The sequence below is a fragment of the Anolis sagrei genome, chromosome 2 (genome assembly GCF_037176765.1).
Source record: "Anolis sagrei isolate rAnoSag1 chromosome 2, rAnoSag1.mat, whole genome shotgun sequence".
Taxonomy (NCBI): domain Eukaryota; kingdom Metazoa; phylum Chordata; class Lepidosauria; order Squamata; family Dactyloidae; genus Anolis; species Anolis sagrei.
Genome location: NC_090022.1, coordinates 177,454,886 through 177,467,275, shown reverse-complemented (window position 1 = coordinate 177,467,275; position 12,390 = coordinate 177,454,886). Strand labels below are relative to the sequence as shown.

The 12,390-nt window shown below is 43.6% G+C and overlaps 1 protein-coding gene across 8 annotated transcripts in view; it reads right to left on the bottom strand.

Moving 5' to 3' along the window:
* ATP2B3 (ATPase plasma membrane Ca2+ transporting 3) overlaps window positions 1–12,390 on the bottom strand; it is a 210,096-nt gene that overhangs the window by 11,627 nt on the left and 186,079 nt on the right. For 3 of the 8 annotated variants that reach the window (XM_060763174.2, XM_060763175.2, XM_060763176.2), the window contains one exon: window positions 5,727–5,880. The exons of 4 other annotated variants lie outside the window; for them this stretch is intronic. In XM_060763174.2, coding sequence (XP_060619157.2) covers window positions 5,727–5,880 — 154 coding nt within the window. The remainder of the gene's footprint in view (window positions 1–5,726; window positions 5,881–12,390) is intronic. One more of the 8 variants, XM_060763177.2, reaches the window with a different exon arrangement.

Sequence of the window (12,390 nt, the reverse complement as noted above, 5' to 3'; positions counted from 1 at the left end):
ATATGTGTTTGCTCTTTGATTGGTTTTCAGTGTGATTCTGTTTTGGGTACAACTGGGACATTTGATCCTCCAGGAGTTTTGAACTACAACTGCTTCATTGGTAAGGACCACTTGAGACCCAGTGTGGTGAAGTGTGAATAATGGATTAGGAGTCTAGTTGAAATCTCTGCTTGGCCATGGAAATCCACTGGGTGACCTTAGGCAAGTTGCACTCCCTTAGCTTTAAAGCAGTGGTTCTCAACATGTGGGTCCCCAGATGTTTTGGCCTTCAACTCCCAAAAATCCTAACAGCTGGTAAACTGGCTGGGATTTCTGGGATATGTAGGCCAAAACACCCGGGGAACCACCATTGAGAACCACTACTTTAAAGGAAAGCAAAGGCAAACCTCTGAATAACTATTGCTGAGAAAACGCCTTAGGGCAGTGTTTCTCAACCTGGGGGTCGGGTTGTGAGGGGGTGCCAGAGGGGTCGCCAAAGACCATCAAAACACAGTATTTTCTGTAGGTCATGGGGATTCTGTGTGGGAAGTTTGGTGGGGTTCAGAATCCTTGGTGGGGTTCAGAATGCTCTTTGATTGTAGGTGAGCTATAAATCCCAGCAACTACAACCAGGGACGGCTCAACCCATTATGCAAAGTAAGCATTTGCAGTATAGTTGATTTTGCCCAGGGGCGCTCTTGAGGCACTCTTGGGGGAAAATAGACCTTGACATATGTGAGTTGTAGTTACTGGAATGTATAGTTCACCTACAATCAAAGAGCATTCTGAACTCCACCAATGATGGAATTGAACCAAATATGGCACACAGAACTCCCACGACGAACATAAAATATATATCAGTTATTGGTTGGGGGGAGGGGGCAAAATACTGTTTGCTTACCGTTGAAAATTACCTAGGGCCGACTCTGACTACAACTCCCAAATGTCAAGGTTTATTTTCCTCAAACTCCACCAGTGTTCACTTTTGGGCATATTGAGTATTCTTGCCAAGTTTGGTCCAGATCTATCATTGTTTGAATCCACCGTGCTCTCTGGAAGTAGGTGAACTACAACTCCAAAACTCAAGGTCAATGCTCACCAAACCCTTCCAGTTTTTTCTGTTGGTCATGGGAGTTCAGAATGCTTTTTGATTGTAGGTGAACTATAAATCCCAGCAGCCTTAACTCCGAAATGACAAAATCTACCCCTCCCCCCAATCCCACCAGTATTCAGATGTGGGCATATCAGATATTTGTGCCAAATTTGGTCCAGTGAATGAAAATACATCCTGAATATCAGATATTTATATTATGATTTATAACAGTAGCAAAATTACAGTTATGAAGTAGCAATGAAAATAATCTTATGGTTGGGGGTCACCAAAACATGAGGAACTATAAGAAGGGGTCGCGGCATTTGGAAGGATGAGAACCACTGCCTTAGGGCCATCATGTCAGAAACTTGAAGGCACATAACAATAAACTACAACTTCCACTACCATTGACCTTGTTAATTAAATATTCTGGGAACTGGAGTCCAAAAGAAACCTGGACAGCCCAACGTTCCCTATCCTTGCATCAGTAGTTCTCCTAAATATAAACTTTCTTCTCTGTGAACAGTTGCTTGCAGAGTTGTGAGTTGCCCCTTGATCTGATCATATCCTAAGAACTCCATGGTAACTAATCCAGTGTGGATGGCCACTTTCTAGATACCATTTATAAACAGATCCCTCAATTTACTGATAACCACTCCTTGATTTTCCTGATTGTTATAGTAGAGTGGCCTTTAAGAGATAACTTTTAATTTTGAGGCCATAATCCTATATGGTCAGATACAGCGTAAAATCTCCACTATGGCTCCCTTCTCACCAGCTCCTTGGACTCACTGTGTTGCTTCAGTATCTCACCCCCAACAGTTATTACGTGGCTGGCAGATAGCGGTACATGTGTATGTGGAATTAGAGAAGCATCTGACTATAAAAAATGCTAAGCACTGTAATTTCAAGGGGGAAGAATAGGCTTCCAAGAACTCAGAGGAATTATGGAGGTTCCTACATCTGTAGGTGGCTAGTGGACAAAAACTTGGAAGTATCCAGCACTTCTGTGTACATTGAAAGAAGATGTTTCACAAAATTCTGTCTGGCTTTCTTTTGAGAAGCTAGGCAGATGCTACTAAAGTTTGTAGGACACAAACTTCCATGAAGTTCTTTGGCAGAACGTCTTGGTGGATTTGCACTATGTATATGTGGAGAAAAAGGTGAAAGGAGGTGCTGTCTGGGTTTTCTTTCTTGCGTGCCCAAACTGTTTCAAATTTAGGTTCTTGTGGGTTTTTTCGGGCTATAGAGCCATGTTCTAGAGGCATTTCTCCTGACGTTTCGCCTGCATCTATGGCAAGCATCCTCAGAGGTAGTGAGGTCTCACTACCTCTGAGGATGCTTGCCATAGATGCAGGCGAAACGTCAGGAGAAATGCCTCTAGAACATGGCTCTATAGCCCGAAAAAACCCACAAGAACCTAGTGATTCCAGCCATGAAAGCCTTCGACAATACATTGTTTCAAATTTATTCTGTGAGCCTGAAATGATTCCCTTTTGGAAAATTTTAGGTGAAGAAACCCAAACACTTGCCATCCATAACATGATTCCTAAAAAAAAAAAGAATTAAAATCATCATCAGAATGAAATAATAATAAAAACCCAAAACAGACACAGCACTTCCAAGATGCAAGAAGTAGGGAAAAACCGAAGGCCATTAATGGAAGTCAGTTTCCCAAGGAGCGACAGCAGCTTGCTGGAAGGGAGGAAGAGAGTTTAATATAAAGGCAGCGTTTAAAAAAAAAGGAGAGAGAGAGAGAGAGAGAGAGAAACTGCTAAAAACGGCAGCAAAGATTATAAGGCCATACTCGAAGGTTTACACTGTAAGGTGTGCTCCCATTGAAAAGCAAGACCATTGCATGTGATATCCCAAAGGCACCATGAATCTACCACACCACAATGCTGGCATAGCAGCCAACATGATTTTGATTGATTCAAAAACAGAACAAAAAAGGAAAGGAAAAAAATCCCAAACCCAAACAGCTGAAATAGCCTCAAGATCAGCATCTAAAGAAACCAACTTGCCAAAGAAACTTGGGACCTAGTCCGGAAGCTGGAGAATGCAGAGCTTACCTACCTCTTTGCATCTTTCGTTGTTGTTGTGTCCCAAAAAATTGAGAAATTAAGAGGGAGTTGTTTCAAGAAGGCAAGGAAAGGATGACATAGTTTCTGAAGGGGGGTGGGAGCACAAGGCACAGGAAGTGGACTGAGAAAGGATCAAAGGGGCAGGGAAACTATGACTTTTTCTGTGACACACAGAAGAGTCCATGACATCACAGCAGGGGCTCCCAAGAGACAGGTTCTCACCTTGTGCTTCAGAGCAAAGGGAATGGCTTTCCTTCCCTGTCTCATTCCACTACACCAATCTTTCCTTCCACTTGTCCTATGTTTCCAACCAACTGTTTAGTGTTTAAAGTCTCATTCCTAGGTTCCATCTTTTTTCTCAATCTGATTCTCCCCAAGCATGTTTGGTTGGGATGTTCAGATGATTCTGAGTTGCTCTCTCATCTCCTCTACTCCATATGTGATATCTACAAGGGGTATTTTTTAAAGTAAGGTCCGTTTTGTTGTAGACACTAGTAGTTCGCGTGCATACCGCAACGAGTGCGTGTGTCGTGTACCGACATGCCTCGGGAACAACTGTGCTCAGTTTCTGCTCTGTAGCTAACCTGTACGGTTCTGTTCTGTGCTTTAATAATGTTTAAGACTATCAACTCACCCTCCGCATGTAAGGTTCGCTCAGTGATACGGTTTTTGCCAGCAAGGAACCTGCCTGCTGCAGAAATTCATCGACAGATTTGTGAAGTGTACGGTGATACTGTTATGAGTGAAAGCAAAGTGCGTAAGTGGGTATGACAATTCAAAGATGGCCGTGATAACGTCCATTATGAGGACCGCTCCGGTCACCCTTCTTTGATTACAGACGATTTGGTGGCTTCAGTTGAAGCGAGCGAACCTCACATGCGGAGGGTGAGTTGATAGTCTTAAACATTTTTAAAGCACAGAACAGAACCGTACAGGTTAGCTACAGAGCGGAAACTGAGCACAGTTGTTCCCAAGGCATGCCGGTACACGATGCACGTGCTCGTTGCGGTATGCGTGCGAACTACTAGTGTCTACAACAAAACAGAACTTACTTAAGAAATACCCCTCGTACATTACAAATTCAGAAATGGGTCACATCAATTTCACCACAATAGCTGTTCACAGAATATGGGCAAGTCAATGCCCATTTTACCAATTTATTCGGTGGTCATGGATGCTTCCAAACCATCTGGGAAGAATACTTTGATCTGGATATTTAGCATTCTGTTCGAGCAGGGCTAGGGAAGATGTGATCCTCCAGAAGTTGCTGAACGACAATTTCCAGCAGTCTTAGCAATCAGTGGCAAGGGATTATGGGAGTGGTGGTCTAACAGCTACTGGAGGGTGACATGTCCTTGAATTAGTGAATCATCCTCTCTACAGAAGTCCAATTCCCATGTTTTCTGGGGATAACGGATGGCTTTTCTATGAGTCTGCCTCTAATGTGGCAGTGCTTAAAATGCCAGTCTTAAGCTAACTATCTTAAGCACCAATCCTCATCATGTTCAGAGCAAAATTATGCAATATTTTCTTAGCACCAAACTGTTTTCACACTGGTTTCAATGCAAAGGGTTGGTGGTACATGCTACTTGAAATCATGGAGCCATTAAGTGAAGGTGCACAAGGCAACGATTCCACCAGCATCCACTTTTGAGCAACTTTCATTTCCTCCAATGTTGGTTGCAGAGGTGCTGGGCTTGATGGGATGGATCAGTTTCATCTGGTGTTAGGAAGTGGTACAAGTCTGATCTGCCAGATCATCCTTGCGTCAGATGCAACCAGGGGCATGAAGTCATGCTGAGCAGACAGAGCATCCACTATACCAATTGGTCCGCTGCCCCTTTTGTGTTGCCTTTCTCCAAATCCAGACCAAAAGTAGCGACCCTGTTTGCTGCCAGCAGATAACTTCAGATTTAACCCCAGAATGGTGATGTAACAATTAGGTTGTGTCTCAAAGCTTCATGCCCTGGTCTGTCACTAAATCTTATGCTTTTTCTGGATCTGCCCACCCACCCAGCGAATCTCTGACGTGCACAACAGTGAGTGACACACAACAAACACCACAATAAACACCAATCACCATTTAGATGTGTGGCTAGGCTGAGAAAAAAGGCTGGATCCCCAGCTGGTATTGCACCGCCTTGCTACGTTTTCCCTTCCTTGGAAAAACATACCCACACCCATGCCAGCCCCCACTTCACCAGCTGGGGATCTGATGCCAGTCCATTAAAATCCAACAGCTACTGATACAGAAGGCAAAAGAGACGAGCAAACCAAGGAGAGAAAGGGTGCAGGTGGCTAAAGAAGGAGGGGGCAAAGCGGAAAGTTTGTATGGCTTTATAAGAAGTTGTAAATCCGGCGTGACTGAGACCGGACAGAGAAAAAAACTGAAAGAAATAATATTGCAACAGTGATTGCAGCAACAAGGGACCAAAGCCTTGGTGGGGTGGGAAGGTGGATAGAAGAGAAGGAAGGGAATATTGGAGGAGGGCAGAAATAAGATTTTTTTTCTTTTGTCTTTGTTTTGTTCGTTTTCAAACCACAAGCAGTAAGAGGAAATCAAGACTCACTCCCGGCACCGGCGCTGGCATTTGCGGCGGAGAGAATTACGTGAGTGGGAGTAGAAATATTGGTTACATCGTGCAGTTGGCTGAGGACGGAAGAGCGGCGTCGGACAGCCCCCTGAAAGGAGCCACTTCTCTTGAAGGTGCTAACTACTTCCATCTGCAGGAGAGAAAATGAGATAGAAAATTTGGATGGCAGCAGGCAGTGGCTGCGAGGGAGAACCGCGTGTGCCAGCCAGAATTGGCCATGCTGGGGATTGGGCTCCCTGCCACAGGCTATGAAGCATTATGTGCCAGGGGCCAGCTGGTGGGAGCTGGCCCCATGGCAAGGGTTTTTTTAATGGAAAGAGCAACATTGCACCAGCAGAAGATTGAGGCAACCAGTCAAACGTAAGGGCCCTGTTTCACCCTTGGCACCTTTTCCCAGGATGGGAGTCGGAATTCAGCAAGGCAACACAAACAGCTGCGAACCATCCCATGAAAAGCACAGTACCAGGCACCAGTGGCCTATGGAACTTTGTGTAGATCCATACTACAACTTTGCATGGAAAGATAGAAAAAATAACATCAAGAACAAAAAGCGCATGAGCAGCCAAACTTGGAAATGTTACAACAAAGTCCAGAATCCCTTATGTGCATGGTTTCTCCACCATGACACTATGGTCAACTTCCACCAGATCATATCTCAAAAAATCCTCCACCTTGTGTGACTGTGGAGCAGAACAGACAACTCCGCATCTATATGCTTGTCCACTATGCCTTGCCTCATGTATAGAGGAAGAATTGTTGGAAGCTACAGACAATGTGGTCGCTGTTGCCCGTTCTTGGGAAAAAAAGGAGCTGCTTAAACTACTTCTATTTTTTAACAGTTTTATACTAATGTATACAATAATTTGGATAGAAAATAAATGAATAATCAGATCATACTGGAAGATCTAGAGCAGTGGTTCTCAACCTGGGGTCCCCAGATGTTTTTGACCTACAACTCCCAGAAATCATAGCCAGTTTACCAGCTGTTGGGATTTCTGGGAGTTGGAGGCCAAAAACATCTGGGGATCACAGGTTGAGAACCACTAGAGATCTAGAGATTTCCAGGCAGAACATTTTAATCTGCAATTAACCAAATTTGCAAGGGTGGAAGACTCACTTTTTAAGCATGAACCCATGAGCACCCTGAAACACTTCCATTTTACAATTCTTTAATTCTAAATGATGGAGTATTTTATATGTGGTCTATATGATGTTTGAATTTGAGACCAAATCACTTTATGGCAAAATTTCTCAAGCTGTGGGTCCCCAGATGTTTTGGCCTTCAACTCCCAGAAATCCTAACAGCTGGTAAACTGGCTGGGATTTCTGGGAGTTGTAAGCCAAAACACCTGGGGAACCTCAGGTTGAGAACCACTGCTTTATGGCAAAGTTTCTCAAACTGTGCTCCTCCAGATGTTTTGGACTTCAGCTCTCACAATTTCTAACATGGCTGGGATTTCTGGGAGCTGAAATCTAAAATACCCGGAGGAGCAGAGTTTGAGAAACACTGCTATATGGGAAACTGCTCTAAGACTAGAAATAATTCCATCATATTGTCTAGCTTTGCTGAGACCAGAAACTTCTGCTAGGAATGTATTTATAAGAGAAAGTAAATAAAGTTATTACTCTCCCACCACAAGAATTCTACTCTTCCATGAAATTCTTTCTCAGTCCCCAAATTCCTACTCTTAAAAGCTTCGCTTGAGCATTTGTGACTTCAAAGAAAAGGGATGGTTGAAGTTACCAAGGGAATGCAAACACAGCAAATGTAAGAGTGAATGGTTTTCAGTGCTTCATTTTAGAAACTTGGGGACTGAAGGAAAAATTCACAGTGAGACAGAATTCGTATTTGGAGGCAATGTTTTCATTTCACCTGCTCCCCCCTCTCAAAATTATATTTCTGATATTTCATCACTGTACTGTACAAAGATTAGAAAGCCACAGTATATACTCATGTATAAGTCAAGGGCAGGTTTTGAGACCAAGATGGTAGATTTTGATGTGATCCATTGAAAAGTCAAAGATGATTCTGCAGATGAGGGAAAGAACCAATCCTTAACCCAAGAAGCCAGCTGCTCCTGGCCACCGCCACAACCACCATTTCCTTGCCCAGGTGTTCAAAAAGGCCAGAAGTGTTATTATGGTGGAGAGAGTAGAATGAGCTTGGTGTTTCTTTACCATTCTCTCTGAATGGCCTGACATCTTGCCTTTGGCCACTTAACTCAGAGAAGGGGATTTAAAAAAAAATAGAGTTAAGGTATAGTATTTATATTGGCTCAACCCAGGTGTTTGACAAAAATGTCTATATACATGAGTATATAGGGCACTTTTAATAAGACCCCTTGTACACTGCACAAATATAAACTGTAAAGAATCTGACTCAGAGCTGCCGTTCTCAGTGCCGTAACGTATACAACATGTGAATTTCTACAGGAAGTCCTCCACTTTCACAGGGAGTGGTGAAAAACAATAACAACAGAAGTTGAATTTTTTTAACCTGAGAGAATACCGTATTTTCCGGCATATAAGATTACTGGGTGTATAAGACGACCCCCAACTGTTCTAGTTAAAATATAGAGTTTGGGATATACTCATCGTATAAGACTACCTCTCTTCCAACACACACCAAATAATTTTTTTTAAAGTATCAGATTTGATTTCAATATGGTAGTTTTCCTATTACTGTACCTCCTTCTCTGCCTCTTGCACATGCGCACCCGCACCACTTCGCTGCAGTCTTCAGGAGCGAGATCTGAGAGGCAGAGGAGGAGGTACGGTAATAGGATACAAGGTCGGGCCAGACAGGTGAAAGAGTTGTGTTTTTCTGGGCCCAGAGCCACTCTATCTCTTTTTTCCATACCCCGGGCGCCCCGGATGCCTGCAGCTTGCTCCGCCTTTCACTTACACCTTCCGGGAGAGGCACCCCTTGACCTCACCATCGGGACTGCATTCAGTCCACGAATCCTGATGAATGGATTTTCTTCTACCGTAGTTGTACAGCGTCACCCTTAATGCTTTCATACAGTTGCTGCATATGGCAGGGACGCGGCCACTGCCATTTTTGAGCTCCCCCCACAATATGCAGCAACCACAGATTCTCCAATCCAGATTGGAAGCTTCAGCACCCGCTCTATAAGACGACTCCCAGCGTATAAGACTACTCTCTCATATAAGATGACTCCCACACATAAGGCTACTCCAGTGTATAAGATGACTTCCGCGTATAAGACGACTCCCACGTATAAGACAACCCCCCTGACTTTTGAGAAGATTTTCTTGGGTTAAAAAGTAGTCTTATATGCCAGAAAATATGGTACTTCTAGAGAAATCTGTAGGTCCTCTAGCATGATCCTATGGTCAACTTCTGCTAAGCATTTGTAGCTTCTACCTACAAATGCTTAGAGAAGTGTTCTCTCTAGAATTCCAGGCCAGCAGAAGTTGACTATAAAGCTGTGTCAGATAATTTAGAGATTCCTAGTCTTAATCAAATTCATGAATAATCAAATCCTCAAAAGTTAAAACTTGTGGAGGGCTGACTGTATTGCCACATTTATCAAGGATCTCAATATACTCTCCTAGGGGAAGCCTCTCAAGTATAAATGACACAATAATTTAAACACAATGACACCTACCAGCAACAAACAGGCTCCAGCTCAAAATCAGTAAGGCCCACAGGAAGGAGAAAGCAAAATGCATGTTCTAGGTGGGACATCAGGGTGGCTTTTTGCAAGTTATTTTCTTGGCCATGTGTCCCTCACCTCCCTTTGTGCTTGTAGATAAGACCATGCATTTGAGATCGGGATCCAATGGGATGTTTATCAGTTCTAGAATCAAATGAACCAGCTGGACTGAAACAGGAGTGGGAGTAGAGAGAGTGGAATAAAACTACAAACCAGTTTGAAGCTCATGATCTCTTGCTGGTGCAAATGGGATGAGCAGCCGGAAGCAGGAAAGTCTCCATTTGGATGTCAGTCGGCTTTGGGTGCAAGGCATTCTGAACCCCAGGAAGCTCCCCGCTCCCCTCTCCCCCTAGTTGGCTACTGGGAAGATGCCTTTATTTCATGAGACAGCAACAACCAGCATTGTGTAGCCAGTTGCCACAATGCTTTGCTTCCCGTTCCAAGGGAACAGAGGAGCTTCAGTAGGCTGGGGAGGAGAGGCAGCGCTTCTGTTTTTTAAAAAATGGGAAGAGCTTGGGCTCTAGCTTTCCACTCCATCCAACTACCATGAGTCCACCCAGGGAGAGAGGGTGAGATAGAAAAAAGTTTTATTATTATTATTATTTATCCTGAAAGCCCTGATGATCGTCATCCCTTGTGGGGTGGGGGGTGGATATTGTGATTTGTTAGAAACAGAGAATTGGGAGTCCCACATTTTGCAGATGAGGATGGGGCACCTGAGCACCTTCTTCACTCTGGGATGAATCAAAACCTACCATGGCTCAAGTGAGAACAAGCTGGAATAAGGGAAGGGCGGGACGATGGGATTCCTGGGTTTGTATTCATCTCATGTTAACCATTCAGCAGCACCTTGGACACGTAACATGCCGGGGGGTTATTTCTCATCATGCTCCAACCCTGAGAACTTCTTTGATCCAAGAGCATCAATTTGCAAGGCAGAAACAATCCACCTTTGTTTGACTTGCTAAAGGAAAAGAAGAATTGCAAGGCACATGTCCCACCCCCTTGTTTCAGACAATTTAAGGAAATGGGAAGGGAGGGGTGGGGTGGGGAAGGGCTGCAATCAGAAAGCATGTATTGTTAGAACATAGAAGCTAGACATGGGTGTCTCAGAATCATGCCTCTATTATTGAGGTCCTTGGCACGCAAGCCTTGTAATGGCTAGAGGTGGAACAACTTGCCTTCAGGTGATCTTTTGCTCAACTTTGTCATCCCAGCTATAATCAGGGACCTTGTGTGTTGTGGTTAAACCATAAACTGCACAAGTTGATTTTTCGGGCAGCTTTCAGGTTCCTGATAATCCTAGCCTTGACATTTTTCTTTAAAAAGAAAACAGATAGATTTCTGGCCTTCATAAGTATAGATAAGCCTGACAAGGGAAAAATAGTTATCTGAGGGCACATCCAGCTTCCAGGCTTCCACAGCTAAAGAGGTATTGATTTCCTGCTAGAAGCTACATGTAGTAGCAGAACTGATATTTTTCCCTTTGGTTGATATAGTGCTCCATGTTAGCCTTTGGTTGATATAGTGCTCCATGGGACTAAACAACAGCCTTCTGTTGGTTAGTCCCAACTAAAGCAGAACCCTTCAATCAACCTGAAGATTGAGTTATCATGTAAGTAAATCCCATTAGCTCAATGAGTCTACTCTGACTGCGTATTCTTGCATGTCAGGGTGCTAAACTGGATGGTCCTTGTGGTCTCTTCTAAACTTGATACTTCTATGATTTAGGTATGTGTGTGTCTATCCTACTGAAACAGGGTCTATGAACAAATAATTGTAGTGCCATATGTATTTTATAAACTGCACGTAAAATCTCTGACTCAAATATTATTGTGTGTATGTGTTGTTTTAAAAATTAAGTGGATAAAAATGGTAGCATAAATTAAAAAAAGTTAAATACTAGACTGATAAACTAGAGCTGATTGGAAAGCTAAGAGTGAAAATGTGATGCAGTGAAATGATGTGGTAGCAGGACATAGTCATCAAAAACTGTCACTGCAGAAGAAATGGAAATAACGTTCTCCATCATTTTTTTCCCCAGTTGGAAAATGGGTTTCCAAACTCAGGGAAATAAAAGCATCCTGAACTTAACTGGCAGGGTGACTGTTACAGGATTGTATTCTATGTTTTGTAGTGCCTTGTTCTTTCCCTCTGACTCTAGATACTCCTTCTCATCTACATTCTGTCAATCTCTCATAACCTCGGTATTATATAACTGTGAATACATGTTGGAGGTTGTACCTAATAAATCACATTTGATTGGTTTATAGAAAAGACACACGTTGTAACTGGCCATGACAATTTCACTTGCAGAATTTAATCACCGTGGTTTATCTTTCTTGAGGTGAACATGGAAAATCCGGCTTTAGAAAAGTTGGGATTTGTCTAACTGACAAACAAGGTCCATGATTATAACCTTGGTGCTGCATATAACAGATCCTGACAGGCCTTTATCCCAGGAGAATTCATGTTTTAAAAATGTGGATTTTCCCGGGGGCCTGTCTACACCCACTCCAGAAAGCACAAGCTTTCTGGGGTGGGTGACTAGATGCTCTCGTGGGACTGGCCCATGAGAACATCTGGAGACCTCCCCAAAGCCCTCAGACCCCTTAGAAAAGTAAAATATACTTATCCAGCCTCCATTACAGGTTTTGAGCAGCTCTCCTCGTGCATCATTTCTATGGGAGAGCTGCTCGAAGCCTGTAATGGAGGCCGGGTAAGTTTTCACTACTTACACGACTCTGGTCCTGTTTACCTCTCCAAATGTATTCTCCCCTATGAACCATCAAGATTATTAAGATCGTCTGGAGAGGCCCTGCTCTCAGTCCCACCGGCCTCGCAAGCGTGTCTGGTGGGGACGAGTGACAGGGCCTTCTCGGTGGTGGCCCCTCGACTCTGGAACTCTCTCCCACTGGAGAGCAGAACCGCCCCTTCTATCCTGACATTTAGGAAACAGG